This window comes from Dendropsophus ebraccatus, chromosome 8 (assembly GCF_027789765.1).
Source record: "Dendropsophus ebraccatus isolate aDenEbr1 chromosome 8, aDenEbr1.pat, whole genome shotgun sequence".
Classification (NCBI taxonomy): Eukaryota; Metazoa; Chordata; class Amphibia; order Anura; family Hylidae; genus Dendropsophus; species Dendropsophus ebraccatus.
Genome location: NC_091461.1, coordinates 44574302 through 44595472, shown reverse-complemented (window position 1 = coordinate 44595472; position 21171 = coordinate 44574302). Strand labels below are relative to the sequence as shown.

The 21171-nt window shown below is 41.3% G+C and overlaps 1 protein-coding gene across 2 annotated transcripts in view; it reads left to right on the top strand.

Annotated features, from left to right (window-relative positions):
- CABCOCO1 (ciliary associated calcium binding coiled-coil 1) overlaps positions 1–14193 on the top strand; it is an 86790-nt gene extending 72597 nt beyond the window's left edge. The window contains exon 7 of one of the 2 annotated variants that reach the window (XM_069979067.1): positions 13918–14193. In XM_069979067.1, coding sequence (XP_069835168.1) covers positions 13918–13992 — 75 coding nt within the window. In that variant the 3' untranslated portion in view covers positions 13993–14193. The remainder of the gene's footprint in view (positions 1–13917) is intronic. The other variant, XM_069979068.1, reaches the window with a different exon arrangement.
- Positions 14194–21171: the final 6978 nt, after the last annotated feature.

The following is a 21171-nucleotide window of genomic DNA, read 5'->3' as shown; positions in this document are numbered from 1 at the left end:
TTAACCCCCCGAAGCCCGCTGCCGAGAGCATACATTACCTGCTCAACGCCGCAGCGGGTATGTGACCCCGTAGAACTTCACTATACAAGGATCCGCAGCAGATTTCGCTGCAAACTCGCAGCGTGAAATCCGCTGTGGATCCGGTACGTGTGAAGCTACCCTTACACATAACGAGTTTGCAGTGGATTTCACGCTGCGCATATCACAGCTAATTCGCTGCAATACTTACTACCAGTAAATTCCATAGCCCTGCATTCTCACAGAGGATTTTAATTCCACTGCGAGAATATAGTGGTAACTTTCTTTATCTACTTCTATGCCAGGCAGGTAAAAATAATAAAGACACTATGTGATTGGCTGATTGGACTGTCAATAAGCCGGGACCCGGAGAAGCAGACTGGAGCGCATTGGAGGAACAGGAGCAGGTAGCCATGGTGTCTTAATTATTTTTACCGGCACGACATAGAACTAGTTAAAGAAAGTTGCCACTAAGTTCTCGCATCAGAAAAAAAATCTACTGCGACAATGCAGGGCTATAGACTCTAATGGTAAGAGTTAGAAATGAGCGAACCGGGTTCAGGTTCGAGTCCATCCGAACCCGAACGTTCGGTATTTGATTAGCGGGGGCTGCTGAACTTGGATAAAGCTCTAAGGTTGTCTGGAAAACATGGATACAGCCAATGACTATATCCATGTTTCCCACATAGCCTTAGGGCTTTATCCAACTTCAGCAGCCACCGCTAATCAAATGCCGAAAGTTCGGGTTCGGATCGACTCGAGCATGCTCCAGGTTCACTCTTCTCTAGTAAGAGTATTGCATCGGATTTGCTGCGATATGTGCAGCATGAAATCCCCTGCAAACTCATTATGTGTGAACCTACCCCAAAGGAAAATCTGTATTTGAGTCCCAAACAATAATGTATTATTCATAGCGCTGGTCTACTTACATGGAAAAAAGACTTTGTAGCACCCCCTTTACGTCTCAGGCTGGGGTGTGAACACAATCTCTGCCAGCACTATAGTAATTCCCCAGTTACCTGGCATCTTATTCATGTTTTTGGCAGTGAAATTGCCTTCCGTATTGTGTTAATATTTTTAAACTGCTCTAACAGTCTTATTCAACATCTCTATAGTTTGCAATCTGGGTTGAATACTTCCTGATTTGCAATGTCACCTTTCTCACTCCTATTTCTTTCCCATAATGAGTCATGAATTGAAATAATGTTCACAATTACTCCAATAATATTAGTGGGAAAAAAACATCTGTCTGGCAATAATTTGCAAAAATGTGCATTTCATGTAAGTAAAGTATTAATTTATATGTGAGCATTTGATTCACCGAGACCTAATGTAATCACTGGGGATTTTATATGGTTAAAATAAATGAAATGAAAAAGTGAATCAAATCTTCTATAATATAGAGATTAAATCCTAATTATTCTATGAGTTGCAGCATAGCAGTACGGCAGATAGAATTTAGCAGTGTGTCAAATGATGCAATTATTGAGGGAACCTTTATTACCCTCAATTTAGATGTCTATATATTTCATGAATGGACTGTTATGTGGTAAAGGTTAACACCGGCAGAATAACAGAGAAATTTAAAGGAAATTACAGATATGTCATTTATGCATGTAAAAATGAACAAAATACTTTAGCAGGCACTAGGCTAATTTAATAAACGTGTGTATGTGTACAAAGAAAATATCATATAGGAGTTTATCAAACATGGTGCAAAATGAAACTTGCCCCCGGCAACCAATCAGATTCTACCTTTCATTTTCCAAAGCTTCTGTGAGGAATGAAAGGGGGAATCTGATTGGTTGCTAGGCTACAACAACAAAAAAAGTAAATTAGCCAATTTTAGTTCGAAATGCATTACAATATGACTTTCCCAACATCCTTTTGCTTTCTACGTCACTTTCTATAGTGCATAATGGCCAGTGCTGGATTATCCTTGGGGCTTTGAGAGTTCCAATTACTGTTCCTTCTGGTAATGGAGAGCCCCATTAACAGTATGAATTGAACAAAAATGTTTTAATTTAGTTGTCCCTTCATATATTTCCTGAGCTGCCAGTCAGGTTAGGGCCCTATTAAACTTGGCGATTATCGTGCAAAATATCGCTATATAGTTAGAATTTAAATGATAATCGTTCTGTGTAATTGCAGGCAACGATCCAAAAATCGTTCGTATGTCGTTGATCATTGATTTAGATCCGAACCTAAAATTATCGTTAATCGTTCGCCAATCAATCGCTTTAATTCCACATTCGTTCGCTCAATTTCCGCATTTTTTCACTAATCTTTCAGTGTAATGGCACATTGTTCATTGTTTTGCTGCGATCAGAAGGAATAAACAATCTTAGTAACGATCGCAATAACCATAGTAACTAACGACTATTGCTCTGTGTAATATGGTGAACGATTTTAAGTTGACAATAAACAATCTCGTTTGCAATCGTTTATCGTTAGTCATTTATCGTTAAAAATCGCTCTGTGTAATAGGACCCTTACAGTTATCAGCTGATAGCTGGCAGCACTGGGAAGGCAGCCGGTACTCTGAACAGATGCTCATTGACTCAGCATAAGGCTCTGTAGTACAGTCATCCAGTAGTCCCATTTTTAACCCCAGTACAGAGCTTAGCATTGTAATTGCCCACCAGGACACCAGGGAATACTCCAGTGGGCCTGAGCTCACAGCTTTGTTATTTCTTGCAACAATATGTTTGGATCCTTTTACACGGACTTATTATAATCAGACAGGAACGTTCACTGCCGATAATCGGCCCATGTGAAAGGGACAGCGATCACCCAATGAATGAAAAAGATCATTCATCGGTTATTTGCATCATGTTTGCATTTAAATTGTCAGGAGTCGGGCTGCACATGTTTCTTGTGGACACAGGGAAAGGGCAGATGACTATGACACAGTGGGCCTCATTAACTAACAATGTGTACATTTTAAGCCATTATGCTGTTGTTTGTATCTGGTTTTTAGGACAGACTAAAACCCATCAAAAAATGATAATTTGCTTAGTAAATCTGTCGGTTCTGGCCAGTTTTAGGGTATATGCACACTGAGGAATTCAGATGGAACCTCCGTTGCGGAATTCCCAGCTCGCGCCCTCCCGCAGACTGCAGCGGGTGCGCGCGTCTCCGCCCGTGTCATAGACTCTATTCTATGCACGGGCGGATGCCTTCCTCCGTCCTAAGAATGAACTTAATCATTCTTTGGGCGGAATCCGCCCGTGCATAGAATGGAGTCTATGACACGGACGGAGATGCGCGCGCCCGCTGGAAATTCTGCGATGGAGGTTCTGTCTGAATTCCTCAGTGTGCACATACCCTTAAAGGACACTCCCATCACACGCCCACTTGGCAGGTTTTTGGACAAAAATGGCGGGTTTGTCGGGTTTGTGGACAAATTGTGTGACAATTTGCTGCCGGGAACACCTAAGTAAATGGACCCCGGTGTGTATGATGAATGATGATGCCGGGAGTACTGAAGCCCATTCCAATGTATATACGGACTGTCCATAGAACGTGTGAATGCCCCTCAGCACATAACACATCATCTGATGCCTGATATTTTAGATGACAGTATGGTATACTAGTTATTTTCTACATATTATCATCATTAAGGCACTCATACTTTGACTTCATCATTGTACATTTTAAGAAATTAAAGTACAGAGTAATTATAAGATCTCTCAGTCGTATTCTTTTTTTTTTTCTTTCTAAAAATAATACTTTCAGAATAGTCAATTGTTGTTAGAATCTTTTCTTCCAAGCTGTTCTTATTTCAGTGTAGCGCTGGAGGTGGTGATGGGATGGAATCCATTATTCTAATAGTTTCCTGAAATAGAAATACAACTGTAAGGGAATGCAATATGACATTAAATATGACTGCTATTTTCAATAACCCCCCTTTTTTACCAGGCTGCGTGCTCGCTCTCTCAGGTTATTTTCGATGTTAAAGCCTTCTAGAATAAAAATAACTATTCCCTAATTCCATTTTAAAATATTGAAATTGTACATAAAACAGATGGCAGAATCTAAACATAACATTATTACACATTCACGTAAAATATCATATGTCATTCCTTGTTGCCTTGGCCTTTACAGAAACGGTAAACATTCAGGCCTGCATTTACTCATGGCAAAGTAAATCTTACATTATGCAGGATGAGACGCTCTGTGACTACATAATCTATTAGTGATTAATAGGAATTCTGAACCACTAGGTGCCAGATTACTGGAACTTTTCTGCAATAGGACTTTGTATAATAATACTGTTAATCAGAGGTAGGTCAAACAGCCGTCATAGAGCTGAAGATAAAGGTGGACTCATCCAGTCTTCATGAACTAGATATCAGGTTTATTATTCTAGTAAAACTAGCCTGACGTGAATTTTAGATAGGAGTTATTAAGCATTTAAATTACTGTTTAGTTTAAAAAAAAAAGTCAGTGTTTGGGTTTCATGGAGAAATTGTTGTATTAATGTTTTTACAATTCAAAGCAGATGCAGGTTATATAGTCGAAAAATACAAGTACTTGCATCAGTTTGGCCTGGAAAATAAATTAGATCTGGATCTGTTTATATGGTTGTAAAATCCAGACTAGGCTTGGAAAATGCATTTGAAAAGGACATCTCGGGGGAACACCTAACTTATATCCAAATGCTTAGGACTGTATAAAGTTCTCTATAGAAATCAATGGCAGTCGCAGCTAACACACAGTTCTTCATGATCATTTTGTCACATACATATTCCACTCTTTTGTACTTTTTTGTTTTTATGATTTGTGTGCCTTTTTATTTGGATAACTCCCACTGATGCTTATTTTGGCCTTGGGAAAGTAACTTTTTTTCTCACTGATATTACTATGTCTCGTCTTTTTTTTTTTTTTCTCTTACAGTATATAAATATTTGCCTTCTAGCTCTCTAAACACTTTTTTTATTATTATATTTTTAGATTTTTTGTGAGTTTTTGTGATTGTGAAATGTGTTTTTTTGTATGTATGTTAACTCTATTTTTAATTAGTGATTTTTTTATGTGCTGTTCAAAAACACAGACTAGGTTAAAATGTATCATGAGGCACACAGGCCTTGGTGAATCTGTGCATTTTGTGTGCTTATGCACAAAGTGACTTGAAAACTACACCAGGGTTTCACTTAAGTACTGCTGCACAATTTTCTTTTGTGCAAAATAAAAAAAAAAATCGCACTTGATAAATCTGGGTAATTTTTTTTTTTTTTAAAGTAGCCCCATCCAAGTGAAAACATTCAAAAATGGTGCAGCCCATGCAAACTTCTCAAAAATAGTGCAGACTACTTTATAAATTATACCTGTGCAAAACCACAAACTACTCCAGAATAATGGTGCAAAAAGAATGATAAATATGCCCTGTATTATTTTTGAGCACTTTTGTTTACTGTATCTTTTGGAAAACATTGGCCCAAATTTCTCTTCAGATTTGTGAAGTGTGAAACAAGTTTTGTGTGAATTGTCCATAGCAACGAATCACAGCTCAGTATTTAACCGAGCTGTGATTGGTTGCTGTGCACAGTTAACACCAGTTTTAATATTACATAATCTTAACCATTTAATTTGGGCCTTTGGTTATTAATTTATTCATTTTTGACCCATTCATATATTATTATAATGCACTGGAATACCTATGTATTCCAAAGCATGGCTATGTTCCCACAAATATTGGTCTCTGTCTATCAAAAGATGGGCCTTTTCGTGTAAAAATAGTGTTGTGGAAACATAGCCCATGGATGTCTGTGCAGGCATCTGTTTGGGTATTCCTTGTGTATGCAATATAATAGGGATTCGTATAGGACAAAGTTTTTAATGTCTTTACCAAAATAGTATCATGTAACCACAGATTACAGATGGTACACTGTTAGACTTGGTTCACACTGTATAATAAAAACATAGACTTTAAATGGGGTTATCCAGGATTACAAAAGCACAGCTGCTTTATTGCAGAAACAACACCACTCTTGCCCTCAGTTTGTGTCTGGTATTGCAGCTCTGATTCATTGAAATCAATGGTGTTTAGTAGTAATACCACAAACATCCTGGAAACAGGTGTGGTGCTGTTTCCTTTTTCCTTATCTTTTTTTTTTAGCAAGAAAGCAGCTATGCTTTTCTAATCTTGGATAATCCCTTCAATAGAACACATTATTACCTAAAAGCCAACTGCTCCTTATACCTTCTCTACGTCCGTTTTCTGTTTCCATATTACAGTGAATAAACCTAGCCTCGGGCTGCATAGAATATAAAAGAACATTTTAGTATGTATGAAATACTGAACATAAATAAACAGTGGTTTTGGGTTACACACAAATGTATTGTTCTCTCACTACAGGAAGCCAATTTATCTTTTGAATAACGTGTTAGCTCGTCTAAGCATTGGCTTTGATATATAAGCGAGCTTATTGCAGTTATTGGAAGGAAGTGTGCAGACTGGACTGTGACATTTTGTGAAGTGTAGATTAGTTTGTTTGTTTTAGATATAGAACCTTAAGGGGTGTGGTTATGTTTTTGTTAGAACAGACAGCTGCAATTTCCAAAAAGTATTTTTGACTTAAGTCAGGCAAATATAGTGTTTTTTTTTTTTTTTTTTGCAAATCCCAACTACGACCCCTATTAGTAAGTAGATAGAACAAAGGTTAATCAGTAGTAATATATTTTAATTTTTTACGGATTAAAGTAATCATACCCTGAATGCTAACATAATAGTAACTGTAATTACTAGTATTAATAGTAACATAACAGAAGTCTGGCATCAGGCAGGGGGGAAATTAAGTACAAGTACTAACTTACCTCTCCCCGTGCCAATGGTGAGTGGCAGGACACATCATGATCCGGCTGATGACACCGCTCCAGTCACTGATTGGCTAAGCGGGCCAGTTCATTAGCCGGGACAAGCCTTCCCCCCCCCCCCCCGAAATGCCTTCTGGCGGGGGTCCTGTGGTTGGTCCCACCACTCACCACGGGCACGGGGAGAGGTAAGTTAGTACTTGTAATCAATTTCCCCCTGTGTGCTTCCAGCTTTTATAGTCCATCCGACATCTCCTTTAAGGCTATGTTCACACGTAGATCGTACGCCGCCGTACATGTGCGGCTGAAACTACGGGCGTGGGAAAAATAGACATGCGGCCGGATGCGTACGAACCGCGAACATACGCCCGTAGTACAGTTATGCTTCCCTAGCTTGTTTCGAAACGATCTGAGGCAGGTCATTTACTTGGAAATCTTCGCCCAGCCCCGTAAACCACACAGAACCTTTTGGATCGAAAAATCAAGTTCAATTTGGTTGAAATAAGTACTTTGTACGGGACTGCATGGAAATCCACGGCCGTGAGTTTCAACATTTCCATCCTCAAACAATGGTCTTGTTCATTTTTCACGGCGCCGTATACTATCCGGCCGTAAGCTCATACGTAGTGTGCATTGTGCGGGCGTATGTCGTATACTTTCAAGCGAACGCTTCAACCTCAAAACTACCTGCGTATATTCACGGTTCGCACTACGGACGGAATCATACGCAGTGTGAACATAGCCTAAATCTGCAGTGGATTTTTCCTGCTAGAAAAACTTTTGGCTGAAACAAATTATGGATTTGTTCCCACAGCCCTTTTTTTTCTTTCTTTCTTTTTTTTTCTTAAGTGGCATTTTCACCTCAAAATGACAACCGGTCAAAACTATGGTCGGAAAAAAAAAAAACGTTGTGATAACAGACCCTACAACTGTTCACTGGGTATTCCAGCTAGGCTCCCTGTGATAAACATATTGCCTGGAAACTATTCAGAAACAGATTGTCCAAAGCATAAAACTTGTTTCATGGGGTTTTCCGAGATCCAAGCAGAAAGTGGACTAGGGAGAGGAAATGCCATAACATGGTAAAAGACCCATTACTTACCCGCTCGATCATTCCAATACTGCCAATTTGGTGCATACCGTCTGTATTTGTCTAGTGCCGCAGTTATGACATCCATGACTAGGCCATGTTCACACAACGTAAGTTCTGTTGCAACGGCCGTGATTAGTTCAGAACTTAAGTTGTGCTGAAGGCTGAGGGAATCCCGGGCGTAGTGTACGCTCTAGCCAGGATCCCTAGCGGCGCCGCGAGAAACTGACATGTCAGTTTCCTGCAGCTGCTATTCAATACGGATGCGCCCGCATCAGAATTCAGCGGTGCTAAAGATCATCCGGCCGGTTTTGCAGTACTACAAAGTGTGAACATAGCCCAATGCTGCAGCCAATCAGGGTCATCAGAAGGCAGTACATTAGGAAATAAGGACTGATGAGGAGAATTGTACTGGAACCGCAAGACATTATAAGATTATTTTTTTGCCATTTTTTTTCTGATCTCAGAAAAACCATATAAAGAGAACCTGCCCCCCCCAAAAAAAACAAAAAAACAAAACAATAGTGATGTTATAGGAAGCCCAGTGCTCAGAATGGCATTGCCATCCATAATATGGTCAAGCATGGAGGAACACGTGACCTCCCTCTGTGTCCTCCGTAGGCATATACAGGCTCAGTGGAGGACATTTAATGTACATGGACTACTTAGCGTGGGCTCAAGAACTGTGCCTGCTCCATACACAATGGGGGACATTTATTAACCCCTTGCCTCCGCAGCCTGTTTTGGCCTTAATGACCAGGGCCTATTTTTCAAATCTGACCTGTCTCTCTTTATGTAGTGGTAACTCTGTGATGCTTTTAACTGTTGGGGTTATTCTGAGATTGTTTTTCCTTGACATATTCCTCTTTATGTTTGTGGTATACTTTTGTTGATACACTCAGTAGTTTTTTGTAAAAAGCACAACATTTGTGCAAAAGTTAGAAAAATTTACGTTTCTTTATATTTAAAATTCTCTTGTTCTAAGAAAAATAGTCATGCCACATGAACTAATTATTACTGCAACATCTACACCATGTCTACTTTATGGTGACGTCATTTGGTGAACGTCCTTTTACTTTTTAGGATGTTAGAGGGCTTTGAAATTTTGCAGCGATTTTTCTAATTTTCAGGAAAATTTCAAATTCTAATTTTTTTGGGACCAGTTTAGTTCTGAAGTGGATTTGTGGGGCCTGTTAGTTAGTTACCCCCATGAATCCCTCTACTGTAAAAACTGCACCCTTCAAAGTATTCAAAGTAACATTTCATACGTTTATTAACCCTTTAGGTATTTCACAGAAATTTAAGCAAGTTGGAGGGAAAATTTTAAATTTTCATTTTTTGCCAGATATTCTATTTTAATCAATTATTTTCCTCTAACACAGCAAATACTAACTGAGAAATGCAACTCAATATTGATTCCCCTTATTCCAGTGTTTCTAGAAATCCCCCATATGTGGCCGCAGTGCGTCACCTGACTCAACCACAGGCATCAGACATGACAGAGACCTGGGGAATTTGGGGGCCTTTTTTTTATTTCAGGTTTTTTTTAGCCATTAAACCATGTTACAGAGGCCTTGGGGTGCCAAAATATTTGTGTAAGATGAGTTGACATTTCCATTGGTACCATTCTGTACGACATATGACACCCTGATAATTTTTTATTAAATTTTTTATGAGCTGGTATGAATAAAAAACACAATTTAGCAACAGTTTTTCACCATTTTTTTTGTACGCCATTTACTATACATTATATATGACATGTTATCTTTATTCGTCAGGTCAGTACGATTACAGTGATATCGATGTTATATAGCTTTTGTTATAGTTTATGGCATTTATGCTATAAAAACTGTTTGTGTCTTGCATAATGTAAGAGCAGCAATATTTAATTTTTTTCACCAATGGAGTTATGTGAGGGCTTTTTATTGCAGCATAAGTTGACGCTTTTAGTGGTACACCTTCTGGGTACATGTGACGTTTTGATAGCTGTTTTCTTTATTTTTTAGGGGGCGGGATTAACAAAAATGTTGGATTTTGGTTAGTTATTCATTTATTTTTTTTAAGGCATTAATCTGGCGGGATAATTAATGTAACTGGTTAATAGACGGGGTCATTACGGACGTGGTGATACCAAACATATGCATCTTATTTATAGGGGATCATTTATAAAGGGGGATGGGGAATGTGTATATTTATTTATTTAATTTATTTATTTATTTTAATTAATGTAAGTATGTATTTATTTATTTTAATTAATTTAAGTATGTATGTATTTATTTATTTATTCATTTATTTGTGTGTGTGTGTGTGTGTTTTTTTTTACTTTTACAGGTATATATATAATGCAGTACAGCACCTGATCTGTGCTGTACTGCATTATAGCATTATCTACTGAATGAGTGGTCAGTGTAACACGCTGACCACTCATTTAAACGATCAGGTCCCTGCAGTGCAGGGTCCTGATCGTTACTAGCCATAGTAACCCAGACGCACCGAGTAGCGTCTGGGTTACTATGGTAACCCCCGGGGGGTGCTGGAAGCTCCGAACGGGGGGCTGCTTCTGGGGAGGGGGGAGCCCTGGAAGCTCCGGGCGTGGGGGCGGTGGAGGATGGCGCTGGAAGCTCTGGGCGGGTGGCTTCTCCGGGAGGGGGGCTTACTTTGGACGGGGGGCCGGCTCCAGGGGAGAAGGTGTGCTGGAACCTCCGGGTGCGCGCGCGTGCGGGGGGGAGGGGGGTGCTGCAAGTTCCGGGCAGCGGGGAAGGTGGGCTGCTGGAAGCACGGGGAGGACAGGGGGAGCAGAGGGAGCAGGAAGGGGGGCCCGGGGAGGACATCGGCAGTGGCAGCAGGAGAGGAGGCAATGTGCCGCAGCCTCCTCCTGCTGCCCGATCGGCGAGGGAGCCTGCAGATCTCTCCATAGACGCTGCGGTCACAACGACCGCGGCGTCTATGGGGTTAACTGCCCGGGGGGAGTGCGGCTCCCCTCCGGGCAGTGGCAGCAGGAGGAGGCTGTGTGACACAGCCTCCTCCTGCTTCCTGATCTCATATAGGGATAGTGGGGGGAGGCAGGGAAATCATGACGTCCAGGGACGTCATGATGCGTTCTAGCACTGCTTTTCATGACGTCCCTGGACGTCATATTGGGGGAAGGGGTTAAAGGACAACTCCCACGAAATAATTTTTTTGGTTTATTTAACACACATTACAAAGTTATATAACTTTGTAAAGTGGCTAAATACCCGGTCTGGCCCCATTCCCCCACTTTCCGGCCCCCGACCCCCGACCCCCCCCCCCCCCCCGGAAGTTAAAGAATATATACATTACCTATTACGGTAGTCATGGTCCATGGCTGACAGTACGGAGATGTATGTAGAGGTGCACTGCCTGTACATAAATCCCGCACGCTGCAGTGTGTGCACCAGGAAACCTACCAAGCTGGTGTAAAATGTCCAGATGCGAATATTTATTCACAAAACGCCAACTTGCGAATAAATTTATTTGCATCTAGCCATTTTACGCCAAAAAATTCAACTTTTTCCTTTTATAAATTTCCCCCAATGTGTGCCAGTGTCACTGGCACAAGATGCCAAGACATTGCTGCAATGTAGTCATATTCTTAGGATGTTTTTACAGTAGATATTCAGAAACTAGCACAGGGAAATACAAGTTGTGTCTCACAACTTAGATGTTAAAGACCAAACAAACTTAGTGCTATGCTGGTGCTTAAATAGTGCATTTTGAGAGTATGTACATGTAAAACGATCCTAAAAAAAAAGATTGTCCAGAACACCAATTATTGTATTATTACCTCATTTCTCATCTACTAGTGCTCAACACCTTTCCATTGTTAACGATCTCCACCCATCCAGATGTGGAACCAGGCAACCAAGATTATGTGGTGTAACTAAATGTTGCTGGTTTAAAAAAATTAAATACAACTGTGTCAATAAGCAAACTTCAATATTGTTTTGGACCGAACTATACATTTGATGCTTCATGTAGAAACATGCGAAATCTTTACCTAAAGGGGAAGAAAACTGAAAAGTAAAAAAACAACAACAAAAAAATATTACTGGTTTGTGTTTACTCCTTATGTTGTTTCCTATCATTGTTATTGGGACTTTGATCACAGTGGCTGACCAAAATATAACTAATATGTACAAGGCCACATTTAGACGCTGTAAAAACAGTGGCCATTCTGTGACACGGCTGTTTCACAGAACGGCGCTGCCTGTGATGTTCACCCGGCACTTGTTGCACTTCATGGTCATTTGAATAGAACACTTTTGGGTGTGCCCACGCTCCAATTAACCATAGAATTCAATGTAAAGTACGCCCGAGAGTGGCTGCACAAAATAGACATGTGAGTTTTCTGTGTGGCCTCACAGAACAGCGGTTGCAGTGTATACCGAGTGTATACACTGTGGTCTTTGTTTCACAGAAAATAATGTTAACCTACTGTACACAATGCAACAATGGCCATTATTTAATGATAATATACATAGTGTGAATATGGCCCAAATCTGTATTTAAAAATCTGAATTTAATATGGAATACAACTTGTAATTTAGATTATTGTAATGTTAAAGAGAATGTGTATGATTATCGCTCCGTGGAGAATGTGTACGATTATCGCTCCGTGGAATAGATAGAATGATCAGATGATGATCGTGTCATCGGCTGATCGTTTATTTAGGTGCAAACCTAAAATCATCGTTCGCCACCTGTGCATTGCTACATGGAATAGAGGTGCGCGGCGCACAATCGACGATTTAAAAACATCATATTTTACCTATCCAGGCTGCCCAGGCTCCTGCGCTCCTTCTCCCGGTTCCGCGCGCAGCAGCAGCAGCTTCGGGGCGGCCTGTGTGAGCTGACAGACCTCTCAGCCAATCACTGGCCGGGACCGCCGCGGCCAGTGATTGGCTGGGCAGTCTGCCAGTTCAGACAGGCCGCTCCAAAGCTGCTGCTGCGTGCGCGATCGGGAGATGGAGCGCAGAAGAAGCCTTGCTGCCTGGATAGGTAAAGTATGATGCTTAAACAAGGGCTGCAAAGACATCGGTAACAATGTCCCTGCAGCCCTCGCTAAACGATTATCGGACCGTGGAATAGGCCCAGTAAACGAGCGCCGATCTAGCAGATCTGCGCTCGTTTACATTGTTGATTGGGCCCTGGTCGGCCTATGGAATAGGATCCTTAGGACACAGATGCTCTAGGCCCTACCTTATTGCCCTAGTTTTTTTGCCTGAATATGGGGCTCAGGATACAGACAGACCCCAGGACCAGGTATGGATTTTGCAAAACAACAGAGTGCTACCGACTTTTAGGATGATGTCCATTGGTACAGATTTGCTTTGAATATAGTATATAAGTATAAACTCCATTTAATAACTTTCTAAGCCCTTGCATGAAATGTAAAGATTCACAGCAACTAATGGAAATTACCTGATGGTGGAAAGTAAAAAATGAATTTATACTCATTCCATTGTTTCGGAGAACAAAGTATACATTCAAAAATTAATGTGATTTATATAGCTGATTCTTATTAGATGTTTTTGTTACGTACAATAGCAGGGCAGGAAACACTTTAATATTATTTTAAAGTGGTAAGTGATCTGTCAACATGATGTAAAATATACAAGCAAGCTACATTTTTTGAACTCTAAAAACAATAAAAGTTCATGTAAAACTTAAAAAAAGTATTTGAAATATTGTCCAGGTTTTTAATATTAATTGAAATGTTAATCTTCCCTTAATATTTGTAATATAGTAGAGATTGTGCCTTATGCTATGATACAAATGTTATCCCTATTATGTCCACTAATATGATAACAGTTATCACTTGAAAGCAGGCTGGTATTTTGTAATGTCTGTAAAACAGGAAGGCATGTGAAGTGTAATCTCAATGTAAAGGCTAGATGGATATGTCAGACCTACAAAGACAAAGTACAGCAGAGGGCAGCTTTTCCCTAAATCCTTTTTCATTCTCTCTGCAGGCTGAGATAAATGAAAAGTTAAGGGTTCAGGAAGAGGCCTTCACTTCAAAAATAGAAATCCTGCAAAAGCCGTGACATTCTCAGCAAGCCGTTTGGAACTTCAAAAATCACAGTATCAGAAATGGGGGGAAAAAAAACAACAAAAAAAGTAAAACTATATCTGTATATGTAGAATAATACCATCATACTAAATAAAAAAAAATGTAAATATCTATAAATAAGCAGAAAAAGTCTGCTAAATGAATTCCGTAAAATGGCTTTATATTGTTTTGATAATAAATAAATGCATAGATTTATACCAGGCTTTCTCATCTTTTGCTAAACTGTGGAGCATTTATTTTTCCATTTGATCAAACAGTTTAATTTCCTTTTCTGAAACATTATATGGTAATCTAAAGGGTTCCATTATAAAACTTTAAATGGCTCCATCTATGTCTATGAAAGCAAAAAAAAAAAGTTATAGCTCATAGACAGAAGAAGATGAAGACAAAAATGTTGTGACAAGATTCATTGCAGTAGAAACGTCTCCCTCTAGTGGTGACTTTAAGTAGCCAGAAGGTTATATTTTCTTTGGCTGTACAAACTGTGAATCATTTTGAGCCTATTTAGGTTAAATAGGTATAGATTGTAATATTTAAAACTGTAGTTCATTTACATACTGCTTATAGAGCTTGGTGGCACATGAAAAATGAACCTATGAACAGTGATATTATTAGGATGTAATTCTTACAAATACTTATGTTTCTGCTGCCAAACAACAATTTCTATTTCACACATACACGTTTTATACTTTAAAGTATGTATATATATTTCGGAACCCATTTCAGCGTGCTGCATTTAATGAGCTATATATTTTTAGCATGCATTAATTGGAGAACGCTTTCAATTTTACATTGCAATGTTGAAGGTTAAATTACCATAGTGAATAAAACATTTAATTGCTTTGCTGAATAAAGACTTCTAGCTTTAAAGGAATGAGACCGGGCTCATAATAAAGCATATGTAGCAAATGATCATATCTATCTTATCACCCAGCGAACATATCAGTCATAATTGTAAGTGGCCTACACTTTGGACCTAAACGTGTAGAAGTGAAATTGTTCTGCTTAACAACAACAACAAAAAAAAGTCGATATTTGTCAAACACAAAGCTGTTCTAGTCTAATTGAGCACACAAAGCATATTTTTTTTCAAGTGCATATAAAAGTGTTTACAGATTTTAATATTGGTTTAAATGCCAAGATTAACAACTTGGCAGTCGGAAAAAAAGAGCTGCCACAATTTTCTTTATTTCAAAGGAACTCATTTGAAGAGCAATTACATCCACAATTGATATTAACATCATTGGTTCTAGTAAACATTCCAAAGTTAAATGGAGAAAAATAAATAAAAAGTAACATTTTGTTCTTCCAAATTTCAATTTGATCATGCCTTTAGGATGCACTACCAATTTATAATCATCTACACCAGTGCTCATTATCACCACCTTCTTAGTAATGCCACTTGTTACAACCCGCCAGGAACATGAGGGAAGTGACAACTTTTGTGAGTATATTTCTAAACTCAAAAATGTTGCCAAGCCTATTCAGTCTTGCTTGAAAAAGCTTTGAATGTCCATAATAATTGGCCCTAACTATGGCTAGCTAGTAGTACAGGAAAAATACTAGAAGTCTGTATAAACACAGAGAACAGTTAGTCTGAGACAAGGGGTTATCCCAATGTTAATATAAATTTGTTGAAGGGGAACGCCAGTTAATAAAGATTTAACCCTGTTCAGTCCCCACCAATAATCTGAGCTTATTTGTAATAGGTGTCTATTATATGAATTGGTCCATTTGTCTGCAGCACATCCTGATTCACCCTATGAAGCTGCTGAAAATCCTCACTTCTTGGTCCACTCCGTCTCAAATACTCTGTCCTCCCCCACCCTTCTGAGACAGAGGTCACCTGATCTCTGTCTCTTCTGTTGCCAGGTAAGCTGTAACAGCTCATCTCTAAAATCGCCCACCAATGGCATCACACAGTGATCACCTGACCAAGAGCAGGGAAACATCAGCCTCTCCTGAGTAGTATAAGGGAAAGGAGAGGCTGTTGTTTAATATCTCTCTTTCTCTAATCTATCTAGATAAATAGTATCTATCTATCTATCTATCTATCTATCTATCTATCTATCTGTCTATGTCAACTGTGCAAAAAAGAAGCAGATCAAGTCAGTGGTAGGCAGATACTACAAGACAGGGGCGGGTATCTGGTAGTTGCTTCTGAGGTGCAATACATGCTGGGAGATGTAGTTTTTACGCCAGGTGCCATGGTGTAAAACAGGATCATTTGTAAACGTTTGAATCTGGGGCTAGGAGCAGCATATACAAATGGGAAAGGTGTCGAACAATCACTGGGGAATCCCACTTTCACAGTTTCAAATATTTAGTGGGTTGGTGATGAATTTTAATTTTAGAATAGATAGCCCCTTTTAGTCACAAAATTTTATCGATGTGGCCTGGGGCTACTCCCTTCTGAAAAAAGCAAGCTGATAAATTTTGTCAGAAAGGTTTCCTTCCACTCAATCATTTACAAGGTAGCGGTTATTTTGTGTGTAAGCAGATGAATGGGGTAGGACACTGTTTCCTGCACAGCTGAATGGCAGGGGGCTCCTGATCGGGTGGGGGTCAGGAGAGGGGTTTTAGATATATGTCATTACTTTATAAGGTATATTAACGATTAAAACCTATGTCTGTTAAAATTTATTATGAGGTACTCAGGTGACAGGAACTGTCCAAAGCAGGAGAGGTTTTCCATGGGCACTTGCTACTGCTCTGGACAGTTCCTGTCATGGACAGAGGTGGCAGCAAACAGCACTGTGGTATACTGGGAAAAAGAAAACACACAGCAGCTGATATGTACTGGAAGACTTGACATTTTTAAATTTACAAATCTGTACAACTTTCTGACTCCAGTTGAGACAAATGAACCAAGGGTCAATACAGGCAAGTCAGAATATACAAATATACATCAAAGCCAAAATAAAATCCAATATCCAAACAAGGAAATGCAGGATCAAACCTGAGGAGCACAACTAAAGATGTTCATACACATTTTATACTAAAGTCATCTTGTCCTTCAAGATCAAAAGGATCTCACGGTGAAAATCCATTATACCGGACTCTTCTATTGACTGACATCATCTATCAGTGAAGAGTCGGAAGGCCCCCATATAAGAATTACGCAAGCAGACTTTACCAGACTTTGCATTTTCTCCCCCAGCGTGTCTGCACTGTAGGAACATTAAATGTATATAGGATTTAGACTAGATCAGTTACTGACGCATTATAGTTACAGTTGAAAAATTACACGTCCATCATGTACAATCAAGTGAAGGCAGAAGATGTGTTCTAAAAACTTGTCTAAGCCTTCAACTGTTCCATCAATGCATCAGTAGTAGGATGTAAATGAATGCTGTATTCTTTCACCCCTGGATACTCTTCTGCATTGTTTTACTCTTGAATTATTGATAGCCCCAGATAATTGATGTTAGTTAATGAATGCACACAAACAGGTAATTGCTAGAAGTCTGTCTCCTGCCACCAGCATTCTTGTTTTTGGATGCAAATACTCTTAGGCTAATAAAAATAAAAATCACCTGACAAAATAAAAGTCTAAAACATAATTCTACATAATATAATCACTATGGTATTACATCTCAAGAACAGGCGATTTGTATTTTGCATTTATTTGCATAGTTATCAATCACAAATAAAACAATCAAAAGAATATAACATCATTTATGGGAGTTATTTTGAAATCAGGTTACTCTAAGTCTGTGGAATATTTTGTACATATTTTTGTGGTTTTAAGGTTCATCCTTAGGGTGCCTTCACACGTACCGGATTTTACGCTTCGAGTTTGCAGCGAAATCCACTGTGGATCCTGGTAGTGTGAAGTTGAATGGGTCACATACCTGCAGCGGAATTTTCATTCCGCTGACAGTTTGTGACCTGGCCCCTTTAACCGCCCGCAGCCTGCCCTGGCCCGCAGCATGCATTACCTGCTCAGCGCTGCGGCTGCGTGAGGCTCCCGACTCCCCTTGCTCCCCATCAGCCGATCAGTGCACGGCAGCACTGATTGGCTGATGAGAAGCGAGGGGAGCCAGGAGCCTCACACAGCCGCGCCGGGCAGGTAATGTATGCTGCGGGCCGGGGGCTGAGGGCGGCGAGGGGTTAAAGGGGCCGGGTCACATATCTGCAGCGTAATGAAGATTCTGCTGTGGGTATGTGACCCCATAGACCTTCACTATACCAGGATCCACAGCGGATTTCGCTGCAAACTCGCTGCGTGAAATCCGCTGCGAATGCAGTACGTGTGAAAGCACCCTAAAGGTTTATATTTTGGTTAGGGAACTGACTGGAAGCCCACATAGGTTAATGCTTAGTTTATGCTTAGGTTATGGATTATAACAGTGAGATTTGAGAGAGATTAGTTTTATTTGATCCAGATTCCTTTGGAGGACATAACCTGTCTGTTTAAAACAGGGGTGGGGAACCTCCGGCCCGCGGGCCGCATCCGGCCCCTGACACCTCCGGATGCGGCCCGCGGCACCCCTGTGACATGCGCTGCTCTGGAGGAGAAGGGGCCGGCATTCACAGCTTCCTCCTGTGTCTGTGACAGTTACCAGACACAGGAGGACGCTGTGTATGCCGGCTCCTTCTCCTTCAGAGCGGCACACGTCTTCTGCGGTTTGCGGCTCTCCTGTCATGTGCGCCGCGGTGGTGAGGCAGGAGCCGGCATACACAGCATCTTCCTGTGTCTGTGCCGGCTCCTTCCCCAACAGAGCGGCGCACGGCTTGTGACTCCTGCGGGCCGCGCGCGATGACGTCATTTCACCGCGCGCCGCCTGCAGGAGAAGACCGGCACAGAAGAGAGGAGGGAGAAGAGGACCTGGATAGCGTGGGAGCGGAGGAAAGGTGAGTGGGATGTTTATTTTTTTTTTATTTGGGGCAGGCACTGGGGATTAACTAGGCCACCAGGGACATGACTGGGGGGTTAAGAAGGCCACCAGGGACCTGACTGGGGGGTTAAGAAGGCCACCAGGGACCTGACTGAGGGGTTAAGAAGGCCACCGGGGACCTGACTGGGGGGTTAAGAAGGCCACCAGGGACCTGACTGGGAGGTTAAGAAGGCCACCAGGGACCTGACTGGGAGGTTAAGAAGGCCACCAGGGACCTGACTGGGGGGTTAACTAGGCCACCAGGGACATGACTGAGGGGGTTAAGAAGGCCACCAGGGACATGACTGAGGGGGTTAACTAGGCCACCAGGGACATGACTGGGGGGTTAACTAGGCCACCAGGGACATGACTGAGGGGTTAACTAGGCCACCAGGGACATGACTGAGGGGGTTAAGAAGGCCACCAGGGACATGACTGAGGGGGTTAAGAAGGCCACCAGGGACATGACTGAGGGGGTTAAGAAGGCCACCAGGGACATGACTGAGGGGCTTAACTAGGCTACCAGGGACATGACTGGGGGGTTAACTAGGCTACCAGGGACATGACTGGGGGTTAACTAGGCTACCAGGGACATGACTGGGGGGTTAACTAGGCTACCAGGGACATGACGGGGGGCTGACTAGGCTACCAGGGACATGACTGGGGGGTTATCTAGGCTACCAGGCACATGACTGAGGGGCTAAACTAGGCTACCACGGACATCACAGAGGGGCTTAACTAGGCTACCAGGGACATGACTGGGGGTATTAACTAGGCTACCAGGGACATAAGTGGGAGGATTAACTAGGCCTACCAGAGGCATCATTGGGTGTGTGGGGGGGGGGGGGTAATTAGGCTACCAGGGACATGACTGGGGGGTTAACTCAGGCTACAGGGTATCACTAAGGATTCACATCAGGTACAAGGGGCATCACAGAGGGTTAACTACAATAGCAGGGGCATTAGGGGAACAATACTTTGCCTTGCCCCGGGTGCTGCAAACCCACGCTACCATGCTGCGCACGGTATGCGGCCCTCGAATGATTTTATAAATGCCCGACCGGCCCTCGACATGGAAAAGGTTCCCCACCCCTGGTTTAAAAGGTAAGAACCACTTTTTCAGTATGGCAGGATACCTAAGTTATGGCAACTCCAGAAAGTTACATAGACTGCATTGTATGTGTGTTACATTGCAGTTTATGGCACTTCCAGGATTTCCTTGAACCTCGCTTATGTCAAAAGAGAGAGCCTACCTTTCAGCATTTTCACAGAGTATCCTGCCACGTTGACAAATTGGTACAGTAGGTACCTTTTAAGTCAGAGAGCCTTAAAGGGGTTGTGCTTTTTTATGTTTGAGGCTAGGTTCATACACTGTAAATAGAACAACCATATTTCACAACAACGGTTGTTGTTGGACAAAGAGCGGCCGTTATTTCACAAATAACGGCAGCTGTTTGCACAGCAATGGCCGTTGCTATGAAATACAGCTATTGTTTTTAGATAGTGTGAGCCTAGCCTAAAGGAAGAGAATTAAAACACATGTACTCACCTGTTGCCGGTCATTTTAGAAAGTGGTTGCAGTTAGGGTTAATAAAGTTATTTTCAGTCCTGCTCTTTAACCTTCCAATGACGTTTTGCTCCACAGTCCGCCAACCACAGAGCATTTATATATATTCCCTAACATGGTTTTTGAAAAAAGTTTTTCTGAACTGGCAAACTTTTTATTTAATTTCAAGGAGACCAGTAGTTTTCAAGAAGGTTAAATAGCTTCAAGGTAATTTTCTTCTTTAAAGGGGTAGTCCCGCAGCTAAAAGTTATCCCCTTTTTAAGAGATAGGGGATAACTAGCTGGTCGGGGGGTACAACCATTTCCAAGTGCTCCATTCATTCTCTATAGGTGTAAGGGAACCCAGGTCCTTGATGGAATACAGGGACAGACAGTGTATGCCTTAGCGCTAGGCCCCCAAAAACTGTTCCTGCCTACCCGAGAGCCCCACCCTAGACAGTCAGGGACACTGGGTCCCTACACTTGGTAAGTTAAACACAGAATGGGACAAAACAGACAAACACAATAAAGAATAGTCAGGCAGATACAGGTAAAACCAGGGACGGCAGAACAGTACATGAACTTCAGGCAAAAGCATAGGTAAGAAGGAAAGGCAAAGAGATCATAATACCAATCAATCTAATCCAATACAAATGCCAGCTCAAGCTACAAAAGACTATTACAATCCATGTCCAAGAGTACAAGTGGACCTCTTATGAGATACCAGA